Source organism: Anser anser (genome assembly GCF_964211835.1).
Source record: "Anser anser genome assembly, chromosome: 20".
Classification (NCBI taxonomy): domain Eukaryota; kingdom Metazoa; phylum Chordata; class Aves; order Anseriformes; family Anatidae; genus Anser; species Anser anser.
Genome location: NC_139741.1, coordinates 2,765,802 through 2,787,672, shown reverse-complemented (window position 1 = coordinate 2,787,672; position 21,871 = coordinate 2,765,802). Strand labels below are relative to the sequence as shown.

General features: G+C 37.2%; 1 protein-coding gene across 17 annotated transcripts in view; it reads right to left on the bottom strand.

Moving 5' to 3' along the window:
* The window catches only part of BCAS3 (BCAS3 microtubule associated cell migration factor), a 357,470-nt gene that overhangs the window by 256,484 nt on the left and 79,115 nt on the right, over positions 1–21,871 (bottom strand). For all 17 annotated transcript variants that reach the window (XR_014574348.1, XM_083806832.1, XM_083806831.1 and 14 more), the window contains exon 13: positions 18,844–18,937. Coding sequence is in view for 16 of the 17 variants with exons in the window: in XM_083806832.1 (XP_083662958.1) it covers positions 18,844–18,937 (94 nt within the window). In the remaining variant the exon portion in view is untranslated. The remainder of the gene's footprint in view (positions 1–18,843; positions 18,938–21,871) is intronic.

Here is a 21,871-nt window from a genome sequence, read left to right as displayed (position 1 = left end):
GTTGGCTTAACTGGCAATTTCCTTGATTTGTAGTGACTGTGTTGATAGGAAATACAGCTAAAGTTGCTCAAGTGCAAGTCAGCCAAGTCTTTAGTGTGGGATTATGCACACAATTTGCATTAATTCTGTTCTTGAAACATCACAAAATACACTTCCCTCCTAGTGAAGTGTGCGGTCCTCAATAATATATAGCGTTTCCAGTAGAGAAAATTGGAATCAAATATAGGGGTTTGTGTGCTAGAATTAGGCTGCCACTATTAGTGGAGCAAGGATATTCCAGAAGACCTAATTCAACAGTATTTGTTTTCTGTATTCCCATGTTTGCCTCTCGTCACACATTAGCTAGCTTTACAGGGAAGTCGAGTGTGCTTTTGGTCCTCTTGACCTCCCTCTTACTCCAGATGGAAAGGACCCTTGGAGAAAGAAAAGCTGGAAGAGATGAATCCATAAGGCTTCTCTCAGCAGCGAACAGTCAGCCTTCACAAACCCAGATTTTTTTTTCCCCAGAAGTGCTAGAAGCCTTTTATAAATGAATACGCAGAGCTGAGTGCACCCAGAGCTTTGAGCACACTTTTCATGTGTATCCCATCACATGGCACGGTGCAGTGAGGATCGTAAAAAAATCTTTGAATGAGCCAACAATCTGTCTGGAAGCTGGAGACAGAAAGCTGCGTAATAATTACGAGCCAGTGAAAACACAGGAATTACCATACTGCATTGTCCATCAAATCTAGCCATTGTTTAGCTAACCAGTATCTTATTTCCAATATTGGCGAGAAACGCAGGTGTCTGTGGATGGCGCAATAAACCCCACAGTACGCAGACATGATATAATTTCGCCCTTCTCCTCACAAAGAGATTTTCCCATATCAGTAACTTCTATCTACCCCTTGCTAGGGTGCTCACTTTAGGAGCACATACGCTAACAAGCAGGTCACACAAATCTATATAGCATACGGTGCTACCTGTTCGTTCTTTTGATGACATACGCAGTATCGGAGCAAATTAAGCAGAGAAATGTGCTTGCCTATCTGCAGTTTTGATCATTTCCATATGATATAAACACTTCTTGGTTTTGTATTAATGTGCTGTTCTTGCCTTGGGGTTTTTTGGGTTTTGTGTTTTGGGGGACTTTTTTTTTTTTGATAGCTTGAAGGAGCAGAGGTGAAAGATAATATATTTGTGGGTAGAAAAGAATTCGCTTCAAGACAGAAAGATGGGTGGTATCTGATTTGGCAATTTTGCATGTTTAATCTAAAATCCTGCTGTCTGTCACTGTTTGGAATAAATGCATTTTATTACATGAAAGCCAAAAGAAAACAGGCCCTTCACTTGTATTAGCAATTATTTTTTCAGTAAGTTAAAGGAGCAGATTTCATACTCACATTTGCATTTGAAATACAAATATATACTTGCAGAGTTGTATCAACACACAGGTCCCAAGCACAATACCACAGATGTGAAAGAACATACATTTATAAAACGGTATTTTCAAACATCTTAATTATTACTGTTATTCAAACACTAGATCGCTAATATTTTAGAATATTTGAGTTGGGTTTCTGGTGTGGTATTTTTCATCTCTCGTCGCTTCACACCGACGAATCACAGTTTTCAATTATTACAGCTCAACTCTTTTGTTTCTCTCTCCATCTCTCTGCCATAAAAGACCGCTGCAGCACTCCGTGACACCACGACAGAAATACCTAATCCCAGCAGAGAAGCACGAACGCGAAGCGTGGCAGTTACCTCACTTTCACTTTCAAGTGCAGGAAACTTCAGCTCCGCTTTCTGAAAGACCTTGTGACAGTTTTCCCAAAAAGTTGTTTAGACGGAAATATGGGTTAAAGCTGTCATAAGTTCATTCCAAAATGTTTTCTCTTATGATGTACTTTATGTATGAATAATCATAGATGAAAAGTGAGTAATTCTCAAGGATTTCCTGCTTATTTTTCAAACTGGCATTAATCCCTGTTTAACAGATAACATCTGAAATCAATTGAAGTCTTGCATATACAGAACCCAGTGGAAATTTATGTGCACAGCAGATATTACTTAGTATGTATCTCTCGGCAAAATTTTGATTTTTTTTTTTTTTATCTGTAACGTGAGGTATGCAGCTAGGTTAAATTAATGACTGTTTTACTGTGTGGTTTTTCAAATCCACAGAGATGACTAAAATCCAGTTTAAAAGGACCTGATGTCCTAGATGCAAAAAAAAAAAATTACTGAAGCTTTGTTTTACCTGATAGACACATCTGCCTTAATTTAGAGCTTCCTGCTTTTCATGCATTCTGTTTGGGAAACAATAAGCTTCTTTCAGGACAGAAACGTAAAAAAATACAGAGAATATATGCATAAAAGGAAAAACCAGTACAGATGTAGACTGTGGGTTAAGAGCTATTTATGCAGTATCAGAAGACTAAACCAGACTCTGGCCTGGCCATAAACTAAGCCCACGCCCTAAATGAGGTGCCAAGCCACAAAAAGCATTTGCGTCAACTGGGAATACAAGGAAAAGAAGGACTTCTAATTATAGGGCCTGGAAGCGGAAGCCCAGAGTGATTAGGAGTTGAGGCGCTGCTGTATGTTTATCTGGGAGCTTCCTCTCGCTCGCTCTCAGCCTGGGTTTGATAGATGAGGGTTGGCCTAAAGGGTGGGATTGAAGTTGCTGATGGTACACAGAGTTCTCCACAATCCAAAGGAGACGGAGACTGAATACTAAGGCTTCTGTGGCCTTGTAGGAACATAACTCTTTTCAGCTAGGCGTCAGCTGGTTAGCCCAAAAGGCAAAATTAGAGAGCAGCAAATCTCAGTTGGGTACTTGCTATAAAATCTAGGAAACCTTAGCAGCCTAAGCATCTCCACCACATCCTATTTATAACACCTATCTAACTGCATAGTTGTTTATTATATGCATACAAATGAGATACACACAATTTCACCTTGGGTTTAGGTTTCACGAGTAAATTCACTTTAAATAATGCCATCTTTCAGAATAACGAAGGTTTTTTCCTCCTTCCAAAACAATGTCATTCTGTAATTACATACCGACAAACTCAACACGTTCAAGCTGTGCTGGATTTGTTCTAAAAAACACTAAGAGTACAAATTTTAGGAAAGCAGGCATACAACTGCATGAAGAAAACATGTATTTATGGATACACTTAAATTAAGAATGCAATTCTTACAATTCCATGCACATGGAGATCTGTATAGACATTGCAAAAATATTCTATTTATACAGTGTCAAAAAATATAAACAACTTCTCAGACTTACTTTTTTTAGTATGAGAATAAAGCAATGAAACGTTAATATTATGCTCTGTAGGTTTTCAGATGAGAGGATCAGAGCGCTCAGTGGAACCATGCTGACTTACAGTCGCTCCTGATTCGGTCCATACGCATTTGCAGTATTTCTTCTCTCTTCGTGCTAAATGGATAGATTTCTATTCACTGCAGCTCCTCCGCAAAAGCAGCCTTGTACAAATCACAAAGATGTGACGAAGCTTACATAGCCCATGGTTCTATGAAATGTATGACCTGACCTACGAACAGTAGCTTTATTTATACTCACTTAACTCCTCTCTGAGGCTGATACTAATCAAAATATATCCAAATATTAGTCCTACTAAGCCCATGTATACTTCCAAGTGTAACACGTGCCATCATTACAAAATTTGGTCACAAAAAAAGACTGACCAAAATAAACCTGACTTTAAAATCAAAATTCCCTTACAAAAATAGAGTACATAATGATATCTAAAATATTCAAAAATAAATATTAAGAAAGAATCAACAAGTCAAAAGAAACAGAAGAAAAATAAAAAGTTATTTAGTTACTAAATAATTACGAGTGACTGAACTCTGGAGATTCCTATACACTGTAACACTCTTAGGACAATTATATATTTAATCTGAATATTTGGAGCTTAGGGTTGATGTATGGAAACTGTCAGACATTTACCATGTCCAACAGATGGCTCAATGGTATGCTTTATATACTAAAAAACTGTTCAACAGCTTCAAACACTAACTGACTACAGCTGATGGCCCAATAAATACTAAATCTTTATCAGGATGGATTTCTCCCTCCCTAAACTAAAGAACGCACACTGAGGGCAGCTGAGTAAATGAGGGCAAAAGATCAAAGGGAACAGACTCCCTTTTCTTTTAACCCTGCTTGTAATTCCTCCAAAAGGGATCCAAACCCATAGCCACCACTGCTACATTAGTGTTTTGGGTTTTGTTGTAGTTGCAGAGATTGCAGTAAACATTTTTACTGCTGAAATATATTGTTGTGTTTTTCTCTTTTCATCAGAATAACAGCAAAGTAAATGTTACAGAGACAGGGTAAAATACTGACCTCCTTGAAGTCTACAGAACTTTTGCCACTAAATCGAAGATGACAAACAATTCTACCCTTTTCATATAGTTGTGCATCTTTAATCCTAAAAGACATTAACAACTCATTAACAATGCCTGCTGTGCTAAATGACTGCTCCAGTAATAATTTTAATATATTTTAGGATTAATTACAAACTGATCAAGTATCAAAACAGAGTATATTCACCATTAGCGATAGCCAAACATATGAACCTTTACAGGAGTCCACATCTACCTTCAATATATTCAGTATTATACTGAAATTCAACTTGTTTACCTGTGAATTTGACTGATTTTAACAAAATTTAAGATTTCTATAAAAAGGTGATTGCATAAAGGTGACTACAGAACCAACTTTCAAAAAATGGTGTGACTTTCTCCAGTACAGTAAAAATCACAGAGAAATTACATATATTGTAAATTATGTTAGATTAGGGCAACTGCATATTTTTAATCTTAAAGAAGCTAAGATACTAATGCTCCTGTGTTCCTGAACGTGAGGAATAGGAGACTACAAAAAGTACTGAAACTGTCAGAAAAATGACAGAAACAGGATATGCAGAAAAAGACAGGAGACCGAGATCACCCTCAAGGTCTCATATCAAAGGCAGAATTTCTGGCAGTAATGAAAAAAATGGTATATAGATGGAAATAAATTTATTTAACTTCTATTTGCAGTAAAAGAGAGGTGATAAAGCGCAACGACTTAATCACACTGGTCCAGCACTAAAATATCTTATTTGCATGCAGATATCAGTTTGATGATGGCAGAGAAACATTCTCTATCTTCTGCCTCCTCCTCAAATATCAGATCTCCAAAAGAGGAAATGGGCTCTATTCAAACCTTCTAGGAAGGTTTCATATTTCATGTTTCTTCTCATTTCAAGATCCTTTTCAGTGTGTTTCCAGGGTAAAAATCACAGGAAACAAAAAGTGATTTTATTTAAGACTGTTTTTCAACAATACTTACCTAAATCATAGCTATTTCGAATAGTAATCATTTAATAGAGAACTTAAAATGAGCAAGAATTCCCCTTCTATTTATAATACATCCTAAAGTCTTCCACCTTCAGCTATGAAATGCTCTAGATTTAAGGGAGTATTTCTATAAAATAGAAATTGGTTTTCTGCAGGGAGGCATTTAAGAAAAAGAGGAAAAAAGGAGGGAGGGCTGTACACAAATAGAATTTTAAAAATAAAGAGGAATACGGAGCTGAAATAATTTCACAAAGAGGCCATTCTCACTGAAGTCAACCTGACTAATCACTACAATGAGACAATTTGTTCAAACCATAGTTTGTGTTAAAACAGACTAGTTTTTCTTGTCTCTGATAGTTTTCTTTTCTACATTCTTGCTGCTAAAAATTTTGACTGTTAACACTTTCCCTTCACAAACAAACCATAAAGCAATGCTAGCAAGCTATAGATCATGAATTATTTCTCACCTTCTGCCCAGGCATATACAGACATAATCTTTGTAATTGCAAGTCATCGAATATGATGTCATTCTGGTATTTTTAATACATTTGTCATGGAAGGCAACAATTCAAGTCCAAATAAATAGAGAAAATACAAGTTATTATTCTGTCATTAAATAATTACAGCTTATTTTACTCCAGGTGACGTATCCAGGACGATGATATTCCAAAGTAAGACTAGTCTTGCAAACTTGAAAAGTTTAAGAAACTTAAGAAACTTGTAGTTATTATAAAAGTCCAAGCACAGATGAGGTGCTGGCTGCAGGCATAACAGCATTTCAGTAAGTTAGCTTACACAGCACTTGCCGTTATAAAAGACATCTCCAAACCTTAAGTAATCTAAATGCTCACTAGAAGTCTGATTGTACAGGTTAGGTAGGAAAAACAACAAAATCTGTTAATGTGTGAGGCCCTATCAATGCTTCCCGACAATCAAATAAGGTATTTTTCTGCCCACTTGCTCCAATCAATGGGAAAGACTTCTGCAGAGACATTCCAATTTAAACCTCTTTAACTATTAACTCAAAGCCTCCATCACGTTTCAATATAGAACATTTAAATAATCAGAGGAATTTCAGGTCCGTTAAAGGTGCAGTCAGGCATCAAAAGGGGTATACAGCTTAATCTGTTTTACTGCTGGTCCAACATTAATTTTCTCATTATTAATGGACGGGAAAACTCTTTTGTAGCCAAGGAAGCGTAATTATTTAAAATTTAGATGTGTTGCACCTCACAGCTCTCAGATGCTAAGCTGGCAGGAGTAACACTTTTAGAAAGCAGATCATTTATTTACCACATTTAGAGAAAAAAACATAGAAAAATGGCACTTCTTTCTAACCTTTTATTATCTTATTTTAAAAGTTTCTCTCTGACATCAAAATTACAGTAATCAACAAAAACATCAAAGTACAAACTGAGTTTGATATGCCATTTACTGGTTTCAGCAATGGAGTCAGAATCAGGGATCCTACACAGTATCATACTTGCTGCCACTCAGTAACTGTGTGACCTTGAGTGAATGACAGCTTCTCAGTCTTTAAACTTAACTAAAATTAGCTTTCAATCCCTAACAATACACGCTTGAAGTTCTTATAGTTCATTTTCAACATACCCATCTTCTTCTCAACCTGTCCTGTTCTAATAAACTAGATTGAAATCGTAGCAATAGCTTTGAGTGCTGTTGTTTGGTTCCTTTACTGTTTGCAAACTTCTTTTCTAGCCCCTTCCCCTTGCATTGCTGGAATTATGCCACTATTCATTCAATCAACTACCACAGCTTGAAAAGTCTCCCACTTCTTGTACACAGAGAACTCCTTTCTTCCTCTCTAAACGTGTTTCTTTGGAATCTTTCTTACCATGAATAATCTTGCTCTTAACTCAATAAAAATCAAGTGTTACTTCCTATATCTTTCCTGTCTTACGCAGAAGTTTTCTTCATCAAAACATTCATCCTGTTCTGAACTTGCAAGGTAGTTATATGAATTTACACTTCTGTATGATATTATATATGATGATATATTACTTAGTATGTATCAGAATGTACCTCCCCCATCCCACCAATTTGAAAGTTGTGCTACTGCCAAATTGAAGGTATACTTAGGTATTGCTACATTAATATTTTACTTATAGTATTTCCAGTTTGTTTTTAAGCGCTTGTACTGAAAAATATTGCATCTGTTATCCCCCTCCCCAAAAAATGATAAGAACATGACAGAATCCTGTTGCTGGCAAACGCTTCTACGGATATATTTAAGATGTGGACAGAGAAGCTTTTATTGAAACGTGCTGTCCCAAGAGAAGACCACCACTAAGCTAACAAAATGTCCTTTCCAGAAGCTGTAAGTCTAGTTACTTGCCTTAACAAAATCGGTAATTGAAACACAATCTCTAAAAAACAACACCAACAAACAATACTGGATGATTCTCATCTTTCCTGGCTATCCACAGCCACCTACTGGATTTTATGATTTTATGAAGATACATTTCTTGGCAATGAAGCCTTCCCTCCCCAGCATAACTGAGAAATGAGGCACAATTCTTACAGCAACAGTCATGACTGATTGAGATTTAAACTTCTAACAGGTGTGCAAGCTTCTGCTCTTAACCTGACTCCCAAAACAAATCCAAGTAATAGACACATTTATAGGTACGCTCCCAGAAATGAGGAGCGAGGAATAAGAGCAAAGCACTGAAGCTCTGCTGCTCCTCAGCCCTAACCCTGTACTCGGCCCTTGATCAACAGCAAAAGCAAAACCCTGAAACCGAGATCTCCTGCAGTCCTGTAATAAGTTACTGGCTCGTACTGTTACAGTTACTATGCAACTACGACTTTTTGAAGGAATTCATGTCAAAGGCTGTGCCAAACGCACAAGAGAATGGCAAAGGTGCGCAGGGGCTGGCAGGCCCCGCAGGGCCGGGAGCCGCTCGCACAAGACCCCGGCGGAGCAGGCCGCAGACACCCGCTGTGGGGAGCAGAGGGCTGCCACCACTGCCAATTAGCACAGGTGGAAAGGAGGAATTAAGACCTAAGTACAATTTCCCATTTTGCCTGTCTCAGTAGCTCAGCCCAACTTCCAAAATCCTTCGTGAGTGAGTGTGCGTAGATGTGCTGCCATCCCTCAAAATCAAACTTGGTATTTGAATATCGAGACTCTCAGTGGACATATCTAAAATTTAGGGCTGCTTGCTCTAGCCTTTATAAATAATAGAAATGACCGTGGTTTTTTTTTTTTGCAATTCACTTATTCACACATCTGCGTCCTTAATACCTCATGACCCAGGAGCACTACAAAAATCAGTATGAAGCTCGCAAAGTGCTCTCCTGTGTGAAGGTTAAAAACAACTGGTAAGTATGGTAGTACTGCGAAGGTCTGATTCCTATTATCTTCAGCAAAGGATAGCCTGGGTCTGCCTCTCAGGATAAGCCAGAAATTGTTCTCTCCTTATGTAAGACTATCCCAATTCAATGGCACAGAAGAATACAGAAAATCAAAGGAAACGCAGCCACGTGATCAGTTGCCACAGTGGATAGCTGGCATCCCTCTACATGCTCGTAAGGAATGGTGCCAGCTTTAAGAACAAAAATTAACTGTCTCAAATTTCTATAAGGGCTGAGAGGCGAGTTTCTCAGCAACCTGGCAGAAACACAGCGTACTGCCTGGAAAAATGCTACCAGAGTTCAACTGGAGGCGGGGGATTTTACTTCAGACACCGAGGTTATTCACCCTGACACCCACTTACAGAACTGCTGCATGAATCCAACAGCCAGAAAGCGTGGAGATTTCTCAGCTTTATAAAGCACATTCTCTTCTTGCCTTACCGCCACTGACTCCACCACAATCCTGACAGAGCTCACGCCGCCAGAGCATACAAATTAACTGCAACAATCTACAAATGACATTTATTCCTAAATTTTCAAATGGAACTCTCCCTCTGCATGTGCCACAGCGTACACCAGTGTAAAAGACAAGTAGGCTGTAACTTCCCTTCAGTCTTATGAAGTCATTAGTGTAAAAAAGTAAAAATAAAATAATAATAAAAAAACACTAGAAAATCACTAGTGTTGCCTAGGAAGGAAGACAGCTCAGTATACGCTGAGTGCCTTCCTGCAGCACCCTCCCCTCCACTCGTGGGGCTGCTGCTGAAACCACGATCCCACACTGCGTCAGGGAGAGCAGATGATATAAAACATACCTTCCTTTGCAAGCAAGAGGGAATCTGGCCCTTCCTCCCCTCTACAGGGAGGAGAGAACAAAACTTATTGACCCATGCATGAGATAAATGAACAGACTATCCATTAACTAGTGAATTGCACAGAATGAAATTATGTTAGAGACAATAAAATGAATATGACTTTAAAGTGTTCATTAAAACTGTCACCAACCATCCAAAATGTAACCTATAAACCACAGCTATCATTCATATATCATACAAAAAGCTTGCCAAAAACCATCACTAACCTGTGCAATGATCAATAATTTTGATGTTCAGTTAATTTTGTTTTTAATTGGAATACCTAGAATTGATTATAAAATATTTTCTAGACATGAAAAAAAAAAAAACAGTTAAGTCTGGACACACATTTGTTAGCTAAAAATTTTAGCGTTGGAGAACATGCTTCATTCAGGTATCAGTGACAGAAGTCTCCATAACTGGGAAGCACATTCTTAAGCAGTTAAAAACCAGACAGAAGCTTTACCAGCATAAGATTTCCACTGAAAAATTTAATTTTATCAGTATCTTCTCTGTTTTTATTAAACACAAGATCTCAAACATGGAAAGTGAAATTAGTGATTTATTAATTACACTTTAAGACACAATTCAACTTCCAATTCCCTTTTTGGTATCTCTAGGAAAAGGCAGCTTCGAGGTAAAATGCACACTTGTGTTAAATCTAGTCCCATCAATAACTCAAGTTAACCTAAAAAAGAACATTCACCTTTGTGCTTAAAATTTCTACATATCCTACAAAATCCTAATTTTATTATTCTAAACCATAACAAATAAATAGAACCTATGTATTACTGACAACACTGAAGATAGATATAGAGAACTAAGTTCCTTTTTCGGATAATCTTAAAAATTCTGTCCCATGAGCCACATCAGGTAGGCAAAAAAAGAAGGCACAGGCGATTAGAAAATAGGGGACTTTGCTGTTTCCAGGCATGTTGATAACATTTGCAATAGCTAGATGGTTTAGACTCAAAGACTGAACCAACTGGTTCCTGGCATGTTTAACAGCCCAGCATAATTTAACTTCTTAATATTAAGAAGAAGGTGAAAAAAAATATGTAACTTGGATCACTGTGTAATCTGTATTAAAACCCTTAATCTATGGAAATTCTAAAATGCAAATTATTTACCACTTACCCTCTTCAAAACCCTAGTAATGTATAACTATACATTCAAAACTATACATTCCTCATTTAAATAAAAAGTTAAGACAGAAAAAAAAGAGACTTTTAGCTTCACTGTTTATAAAACTTAATTCATCTTGGTCTGTCTATAAAATTTTCTGTTTTCCTAGAGGGTGGAAGGGAAACAGAGTTTATCATGAAAAGTGCCTAATAGAACGGTAAATATAATGTAAAAATCTGTCTGGAAGTGATTTCTGAAACACTGATCTTATTTCCTTCCTTACAGATTCTGCTTTTACTGCATTATCTATGACTTTACAAAACTTGCACAAGTGTGGACAACAACGTATTTAGCAACTAATATTCAGCTTTAGCACGAATAAGATGTCTATAATTTTCTTTTAAATGTGGTGGAGTAAAGATGATTTACTAAAATAAAACTACAGCCCTGTAGTCTCTAAAATTACTTTTAAAAGCATGTATAACAATTTCTATAGGATGAATAGACGTGTATAATTTACACACAAGTTGGTTTTAATTATCACAGTTCATAAAGGCCTTTATACCTTAGATCTGTCAAAACGAGCAGGCGAATTTTGTTAGTTTTTAACATGGTAAAAATCTATAAAAGGATCCTCCCTTTTGGCATTCTAAAACTAAGATCCTTTAAGTACGTCCAGTTTGCTGAAAGAACTCAAAAGCAGATTCCACGATGCTTATCAGCTTTGTGATTTACAGACATTATACTTTGAAAAGTCTCACCAATTGTGACTCTGTTTCAAGTCTGAAGGGACTACCTCACACCACCCATATCGAGTCTTGTCCAAATCACAGCACTAAGCCATAGTGCTCCCTGCCAACATCATAAATGCTGCCATTAAAATATTTGTTTTAATTCTGACCTCAGAGTCACAGCTAATAAACAAGAAAGGCAACGAGAAATTGAAAAACAAACTAAATGCAGCTGTTGGACTGGACGTTTCACAACTGTGTTTAACTGCATCCTTTAATTTCACTTCTATGAATAGAAGCCATACACCACAGATTGCATGCCAGCTAGTCAACCGAGCAGTATTTTCTTTTGAGTTCATTTTGCAGTGTTATTCCGTCATGTAAATTTCACTGTATTTTTAACTTTTCCTTCGAGATGTGGTCTGCAAACAATGACTAACTATTTGCTGGTGGTTTCTCATTAGAACATGTTTGAGCAATGGATAGCATTTGTATAATTTTTCCATAATCTTCCGCACATACAAGACGAAGAGAATTTTTTTGTGTACGTATAATACATGTTTGCCTGTGTGTCATCCAGAGCCCATTTAAGTACATCCAATGACTGGATGATTAATGCTTTAGAAATGATGCATTACAAAATCCCACGGAAGAACGAGGTACAGGGGAGTGAAACACAAAGCTTTTGCCATTCTTCAGACTTCCCACAACTTACTCAGATACCTTTAAAAAAAAAGTACGTTATTTTATTATACATTTACAAAAATCAATGAAAGTAACTTGCTAGAATGCACGGGACTAGAAATACATATTAAATAGAGAATGAAGAACTTGATCATACTTGAAAGAAATCTATTTAGAAAAGATAAAAAAAAAAGACCACATACTTTTAAAATTATAAACAAAAATGAAGAATCACATGATTAAAAATTAGAACAGTATGAAAAAAAAATCCAATTCATTTTGGAATACATTCCTCATCAGAGAGGAAAATACTACGTATTTGCAAAAAAAAGTGCACGTTTTGGTATGTTTTTCAAATATGTAACCATCATCCTCTTCTCAGTTTTCAGGTTTGATACATAAGATTAAAAAAAAAAAAAATCATAGACCTCCAAAACTAAATGCTTTTTTTCTTTTGGGGGTGGTACCATATTTCCATTGAAAAAAACAAAAAAAACAAAAACACTTCTTTTGAACATGGAAATCCAAAATGCAAATAATATATAGAGTTTTGGATTTGAGATGGCTTACAAAAAAATAATAGGCAGCAGGCCTAACCCCTCCCAGATCACAAATTTTGTCTCCAACTTTCAGTTTGGGATACTTGCATCCACAACTTCATTTGAGTCCTAAGACCTTACATGAAAGTAACACAATGAATGCTTTGGACCAGTATTAAAAGGAATAGCAAAAAAACCAAAATGTTGAAATGAAGCAGTATACAGAAATTTCCATAACAGCTCATGCCAGAGGTCTGTGCGGCCTGGTGTATTTATTGCCTTTAACAACAGTGACTAGCAATCATCTCAATGTCTACGATGGAAGATGGAAGAAAGTGAATTACTTCTAATGGACTATGGCTGACATCAGAATTGGTGAGGTTTTTTCCTCCTTTATAAATTACAACATCTAATAATACAACATAATGAAAAACGAGGATGTTTGTATGGTTCCTTCAGTCTCCAGTCTAGACACTCTCTAGTTTAGACTAATCCAGTTTATCATTGAGCAGCTGATTCTAATTGGTAACATTTAATCCTTTCTCTTCCCTCTCCCCATTTCCTCTTCCCATTTTAGACCCTGCATACACTTACAATTCCTGGCAGACTACCATCAACACTTTAAAAGCTTGGAGGCTTCTCTGTAAACATCTCAAATTAAATAACCCCCTATAGCGTACTCCTTTCTTTTGTAAACTTCCAAAATTTAGACCATGACACCTTCATCCAGAGTCTACATAATAAACTCTTCTCAATTTACATTATGTAGCAGACAGGATTCTTCTGTCATACTATAACAACTATAACATTTAGAAAAATGTACCTTTTTTTAATACATATTATACATATTATATATACATTAAAAAGTTTAAAGCCTCCTAATGACAAAATCTTGTTACTTTGACAGAAAAACATCTTCATAACCAAAGAAATTTTGTAAGAATTTTTGTCCTGAGTACATTTTAAATATAATATTCAAGCACAATAAATACAAAGTTTAGTGTCAATATTGCTGTTTTATATTATATAAAAGAAAATTATTACTGGTTGTGCAGTTGTTATGGGTTGTACATAACTGGTATTTTTAAAGTCTTACATTTCTAGCATGCAAAATGCCAAATCATCATTCCAAGAAATGGTGGACAGAATAAAGACTATGTTGTCCTATGTCCTATGTTACACCACGCTAAGAGTGCACGTAATACGTTCATCCAAAATGGAAATCATGCAGATGACATTATTTGTAACTCTGTTTAGCTGACAACATCCTAGATTGTTTTTGTGTGGCCAAGGTCTATTAGCTGTAATCCCGTAAGCGACGGGCCTTATTCCTGGACCTGAACTGAAGATACCCAGATTTTCTTTTTTTAAAAAAAAAAAAAAATCTGACAAAATCATCCAAATGAACTAAATGCTAACTAGCAAACTGTACTACATATTTGTGTGGACACTGTCCATAGTGAACTGGCCTTGAATTCATCCAAAATTAAATATTCAAGCTAAAATAAATCAAGGCACTGCTAGCACTAAGTAAAAGCATCCACACTGCAGCTTAATGTGATTTTCATTTAATAAGTGAATTAAAGTAACCATTCTTAGAGTCTCTTTGTAAGTATAAGCCTCTCGTTTCCAGTACATCAACATACATGCCAGAGGTACATTAATAGAGTCCCCAGTCTATTAATACTACTTCACTTCCTTGTATTACTTATTCTCATCTTGAAAGGGTTTAATAAAAGTCTCCCTAAAAGTTAGAAGCCTTCTTCCTTTGTTGAAAAATGAAAGAGTGGACACGGTGCTCTTAACCCTGTCTGCAGCAGCTGCTTTTCACAGACAAACACGAGCTAAATATTCTCAAAGCGCAGCTCATTTCCCTTGCAGCGGGTTCGGTATGCTCAGGAGATGAGGCTTTCTGGCAGGCCGCTGGGAACCAGCGCTGTAATCAAAAGGCGTTCGGCGACTGCCCTTCAGGAGGCTGCCGAGGGGCTGCCAGCCCCAGCGCCCTGCAGAAGATGCTGTGCGCTGAGCTGCGGGGCTTCTGCGGGATGTTGCGGCGGCGGGAGCCCCGTGCCGCCCCTCACCTGCCCCACGGCCCCCTGGCTCCCTCCCCTCACGTGCCGCTGTCTTGCGCAAACCGTGGCATGGGCCTCGCTTCGTTGGAAGACGTGTGGTAAAAAATAAATACCACGTGCATGTATTACTTATTAAGCTAACAGCTGCTGCAAAATCGGAGGCCTTTTTCTCGTTAATATGCAGCATCTCTTCATGGCACTTGGCAATGCTAAACTATTACTCTAATGACGTTTATTTAATTTATTCCAAATTGGATGGATGTCTAAAAATCAGAACTCAAGTGCTTCAGAAGATGGACCTTATACCCATGTTAAGTCATAAAAGCAACCACTGGCGTATGTGGCACTATGTAAATAAATTGTAATTGTGACATGTAATAAAACACGCAGAAAAATGATGTCAGCTTCCTACGGAAGAAAGAGATTCCTGAAATACACATATTCTAATGATTAAAAAAGATAAAAAGAAAACATGTTAACAGTGCCAAGCCACCTGAAGTTGAAACCCGGGATCAGATTTATGAAGCACGTTTCCAAAACCAGCACGAGAATGCTACACAGGGAACGTGCCACTGGCCAGGAGAAACTGTCACCAAAGCTGACAACACAACTGGCAACAGACTCGATTCAGGGGGCGCACATCACAGGTTTGATTTTTACCACTAGAGTAAGTGTCAAGTCAGCATTTCGTCTCTGTTTACCAAAGATTCAGTCAGCAACAACTGGTAAAGGAGCACCAGTCCTTTCTCCCTTTTATTGAAATATTACATCCCTTACCTATTAAAGCGAAAAGCGTTAAGCAGACAGGCAATAACAATGTATGCACGGACACCGTTTTTAGAGATTCCATAGGACTAAGGGATTTTGTCGATGAGATGCCTGGCCACAAATCTGGAGAGGTACAAATCTTTCCCTCCATCCTGCCCCCCAAAAACAAAGCAACTCACTCCCACAGTAAATCATCACAACTTTTTTTTTTTTTAACTAAGATTTTATGTATATAGGAAAAAAAGAGAGAAAATACGAACTACCAGAAACTGCAGTTTTTCACCTTTATATTTTTTTTAAATGCTAAACGTGATTTGCTATATGTCTTAGTTGATTTTAGGGAGACTGTAAAAGTTTCAGTCTGACTCAGAAGGCGGCTTTTATTAACATAAGTGTCTGGAAGAGGTATAAAGGGACTTGTTAGGCAGCATTAAAAATATATATATATGTACAGTGTCCCCTAAGTATACTCAGAAATGATATTTCAGAAGTTTATTACTTTATTATTCAACCGGATTTTCACAGCAGTCATAGATATAATACAAAAAAATAAAATGCTAACGATATGCCAAGTTTACTTTCTTTGAATGCCTCAAAAATAAAAAAGAAGAAAAAAATCATAATTTGCTTTGAATATAAACAAAAGATGGATGCAACGCCAAAAATGTCACTATAAAAATGTCTACAAACGCTGTGCAGAGACACCCCTGCTTGTTCTTTCATGATTTTGCCTCGTAATGCAGCTAATGTAAATGACTACATTTACAGCATGCTCTGGTTGCCAGTCAACTCAACTCAGACGTCCACACAAATTATTTACCTTGCTGGAGAATAAAAACTACCCCTAATCCCCACCCCCCCAACCCCCCCAAAAAAGAGAGAGAGAGAGAGAGAGAGAGAAAAGAAAAAACCCATACCAGCAAGAGTCCCGCCATGGTTTGCAAAAGGCCCCTAAAAACACAACTTGGACACTGTAAGTGCAGTAAAGGAATTCTTGTTGGTTTCTAAAAGAAAAATCAGGGGAACATATGACTTTGCCATTTACTGACATCAGTGACTCTCCTTTATCTTCTGTTGGATTTCCTTCCTACAGTGAAGCCACATATTACCTACCCCTTTTCAGGAACTGCTCTCAGAACAACATCCATAAATTCTCTCCTGTTATTTTATCACAATTGATTAACGTATCCCTGGCAAGCACCTGGTTCAGTACGAAAACATACATCAGAAACCTCCAAAATGTACCTTACTAGTAACGGATACTTTCCAAATACTGTTCGAAGTGGCTGTGGTATTCAGTTCTACTGCGTTACTACACAAAAAATCACACCTATCCATCCTCTATGCCCATTGAACTGAAGCGGTTTCCAGCATCAGTGGTGGGTTTGTTTCAGTTTGAGTAAAACCAAAACAAACCAAAAAAAAAAAAAACTCTAAGCTTTCACAGACCTGAAGAACTTGTGGGCCTTTGAGATGAGTCACGATGAAATTAAGCTATTAGATCAGACAGAGAGAATGAAGGAGTTGACTGAAACAGATCACTGTTCGCCTTTCTGGCAAAAGTTTACTATTGCCATGTTCTATTGCAGCATCGCAGACAGCACTTCAAATTACGAGTAAAAGTGGTTTTTCAGTAGAGCCAGCCAACAGAAGACGACCGTATCAAAAGCCACGTCTTGTTTTGTTCTGCTCTGTAATGAAATCAGCTGATTGGCAATACACCACTGCATAATGGATTAAGCTGATGTTACTTCCAATGCTGGCTTCAAACAAAATTCTGCCTCGATGCTAAGGAAAGAATCCAGGATACATTGTTAAGTGCTGCTTTCATACTGTAAGCAGCTGAGGTAATACTTTTCAACTGTTTTGATATTGAATATCAGAACATGTGGTATGGTTCAATACCTTGCTGTGAGTCATCCCTTCAGCAAGTATCTCTTAACATACATTATTTGCAAGCTGTCAAAAATAACATGGATTGGAAAAAGCATTTTCTCCTGAAGTATCTTATGCATCATCAGGTAGCATCATAAACAAAGGATCTTGGTTTTAGCACCTGAGTAAACCAGAAGAACTGGATTATGATAAAAGTAATCCATAATATGCAAATATATCCTTCAATTTAAAAAAAAGTCATTTTGCTTTTGCATAAACATTCTGTTTCCCTTACGTTTACACAATCATAAAATTGTCTTAAGAACGCATTTAATTAATATCTATAAAGCATTCTAATTTAATCAGCTATATTTATTTTGCTTAATTAGCATTACTCAACTCTAGGTATGACCTTTCTACCAGAATACAACACAAAAATAATGCTATTCTGGAACTGACGTAGGTGATTCTCACTTAAATGCACAGAGTTCCACAAAAGAATCTCTTAAGTAACAGAAGAAAATCCAACCAGATGAGAATACAGTTTTTTATGTCAAAAACTCACAGTGAAAATGCTGTGAACTGCACACAACTACTGAAGAGTTCTGACATAACAGATGGGATGTCAGAATAAGACCAACTGGTCACTGAAAGTGAAAACATAAATGACAGACACATAACTTTAATTCTTTGAAATGTGACTTCATCTCCAAGATCTCCATGGCATTTGCTACATTTCAGAAATCATTAATTTAGGCAAGAGGAAGCTGTTGATTCCCTGGTCAGTTCACTGACTATTACTGCAATCAAACAAAACGGTTTTTGCTGTATTAAGATGAGATAATGAACATGTTAATTGTCAAATGAAAAAGTTTTATTAACATATGAAATCTCTGTTGCCCAGTTATTCTTCACTGAGAGGAATATATATATATATTTTGATGAGTTTCTTGAAGGTATTTTCAGCTTATATTTGATTTCACTCAGAAGAAAGAGGGTACAATTGCAAGCTCTTCATCAACAAAACACATAATGTTACTTTAAGTTACTTTAAAAACCAGTGCCAGTGAAACGACTCATAGTATGGACTCATTTATGGAGGGGTACCATTTAATAAATGTGCTGATCCTCTGGATACCTGTATATCAGAACATCTGGATAGCTGGCTAGCAGGATATGCAACAGAATAGATCTCCTTAGTACTTCTGCTACACGCAAATAGGTAGACTCACACAGACCTTAGCGTAACAGCTGCTGAAGTCTGAAATTCCTAGAAGATTCAGATTAACCAGTGTATGACATTCAACACTTAACAGAACAGGTAAGAAGATACAATAGCAGTAAGTGTATGTTTGCATATGCAACGGTATTTGCAATTCCTTCAAAGCACTGGAACACATGCCTATATATATATTTTTAAACCACTATCCCATTAAAGAGTAAAGTAACTTACCACTAGGGTTAAAAGCCATGCAGCAAATAGGCTTTTCATGTGCAGGGAAGTGGGCCACAATACCATCACTATCCGAGTCCTCACTGACAAGTACCTGCAGAATATTAATGGAGACAGAGGAAGGTTAGGAAATACACTTAAGTGAAAGTATCCAACTATTGATACAGGATTTGTTTTATAGGATAGACACAGCAGAATGAATTAAAAATGTAACTGCAGGTGAACTGAGCATAATCTTCAGTACATTTTTCAGATAATGAGGGAGAAACATTCAGCGGTGCAGAGGGCTGGTGTAAGCACACTGGAGAGCGCACACAATTCCTGTACCCCCAACAAGCAATGATTTTCTCTAGGCAATTCAATACCTCAAGTAATAAACAGAAAAGCAATAGGTAGCAAAGAGGTTTTTTGTTTGTTTGTTTGTTTTTTAAAGGAGTATTTAACCAATAGCTAGTTAGCTTTTTTTTTTTTTCGCAAGGAGTCAGACATGTAGAAAAAAGGACCATGAACAGCCAAAGTAGTACGGATTTTGCTTTCCACCCCTTACATGTACAGGAATACTACACCTCGCATCCTGCTAGTAAGTGGCGATGGACCTGAGGGAGCTGGATTTCCAAATGCCACAAGAAGTGCTCAGTGTGTATGAACGCAGCTGTTACAAAACAGGCAGCTAACAGGAATTTTCTCCATCTTGAAATTTCCTCAATGGACATTAAATGACAAAGGTCTGAGATCAAAGCCCCTTGAAGAAATCATGCTGTTTTAAAATATCTTCTTATGAACTAAAAAGCAATTAAAAGGTAGGACAGAGTTTTCATAACACAAGGAAATTAACAGAAAAAGGAAGTTTCTGGGCTGAGATCTGTGTGCAGATCTGTAGAGAGGGACAAAGGATGGTTTTTTTTAGCAGAAAGATATTTGAAGTTAATGAAACTAATGGGGCCAGTCAAAAGTACAGCTGACTACGAAGCCCTGCAAGAGAACTTCCAAAAGGGACACAGCTGGACTAGAAAAGGGCAGCAGGGATGGTCAGAGGCAGGCGGTAACTGCTGGTCAGCCTGCTACGCCCTACCCTTCCCCTTTAGAAACGAGAAAGCAGCAGGCATGGCAGAAGCCTACATTGTGAGAGGAGTGAACAGAGAATAAATTTTCTTATTTTATCCAATACCTAAGGAATAAAGTACACAAAAACAAGTTATCAGGCTATGGGTCCACATAATACAGCACAGTTATTTTACAAACCAGAATATTACATACAACTGATAAATCAGGGAGGCTTTGAAATTGAATAACTTTGGCTAGTTATGCAGCTGCCATGTTAAAAGGCTTACAGTTCTTATTATCTGGTGTTCAGTTATCACAGGTTCAGCTGGAACTACATATTTATGAAACTACAAGTATTAACAGTATCTAGTGCTACGTAATGGAAAAGATATTCTTAAAGTCACAAAAGAGAACCAAAAGATGCGTGGACAAACCATATGCAAGAGCTGAAAAAGTATTTATTCCTTGGTGACATCATGTTATAGACTACATTAAGTAAAACAGTGTGAAAGATCTGTCAGAAAAGCACTTAAGAAAATGGTATCTGTGGTAAGCAAAACCACCTTTTTAAGAAGAAGAAGAAGATAAGTGCAAAATTTCCCATTTCAAGTTCAGAATAATTTGTCTGCTGCTTCCAAAATAATCCAAAAGGTTTTTAATACTTCCTATTCCTAACAGATATCAGAATAATTTGAAGATATTTTTATGCTTCAAAAAGAGAAATCATCTTTAAATGTTTAAAGAAGTCACGTAATATGGATGCAGAGGCCTGCGCCTGACTTATTTTAAATGTTCCAATTACTTGGCACTGTCACATAAGCACAATTATGGTTTTGCTTTCCGTTGTCAGCATTCCGTGCTTATTCCAGAACCACTAACCAAAGGGTCTGGAGATCTTCCTAAGAGCTTTTCAAAGAAACAGTGTTCTTTTCTCAGCCTATATAAACTGCACTAAATAACTCCTATACATCATCTTTTCACAGCTTCCACTTTTAGGTAACTTAGTCTTATCCTAAACATTTCACTCTAATTAAAAATACATGATAATGATAAAGTAACATCATAAACCAGCTTTACAAAAGAAACAGAAGGTTTTTTAAATCCAGTCTGTTAAACAAAAATATTTAATCTAAAAATGTGTAGGTATCAACAGCATCTAAATCACTGCTATAACCATTTATACAGCATCTCACATGCATATTCTTCTTCAGACTGTAATCTGGATTAATTTAGGCATGTGGTTTTTTGTTGTTTCTAAGCTAATGACAAATGGACCACTCTTATCATCCCTGCACCATAAAATTCCTACTCAACAAAGCGAAAATTTCACATTAAAAATTGTGAAACACCTCAGTCTTACTAACTTGAGAATACAATAAAGCCTCAATCTATTATTTGTAGGCTATGCTGTTTCCGTGCTTTAAAATGTTTTTTCAATCGCTGATTAAAATCACCATCCTGAAATAACATCCTTTGTGCTTAATCTGAAAGGAGTTTTTCCAAAATCTCCACTTTTCAATATAAAAGCTGATTTGCAGATATAGCAAACTTGTTTTGGCTGTTATACAATTCCTTTGATTGTGCTAGAAATAAAAAGAAGAACTTGCTGGCCCAACATCCTTTCAAGAAACCAAAGCGCCTGCGACCTTGCGGCTCCTGGAAGCCCAGCCTGCCACCAAGGCTGCCTCACGCGGAGCTGTCCCCTGCATTAGCCAAGTCAGAACGCAAAACAAAACAAACAAAACCCACCACCACCACCACCACCAACACCTTGCTTGCTCAAAAGTTTGGAAAACCTTGCACTGGGGAGAATCTGATGCTCCGTTTGTGCTGGTGCCACGCTCCCTTCCTGACACCCAGTGTCTGCCGCTCCCTGCCCACTGCGGCCACAGAATGGAAATAGTTGCCCGTGAAGCACGCTTGCTTGTGCAAGATAGGATGAAGAAATGTTCTTCACCTTTTTAAACACCATATGAAAAAATTC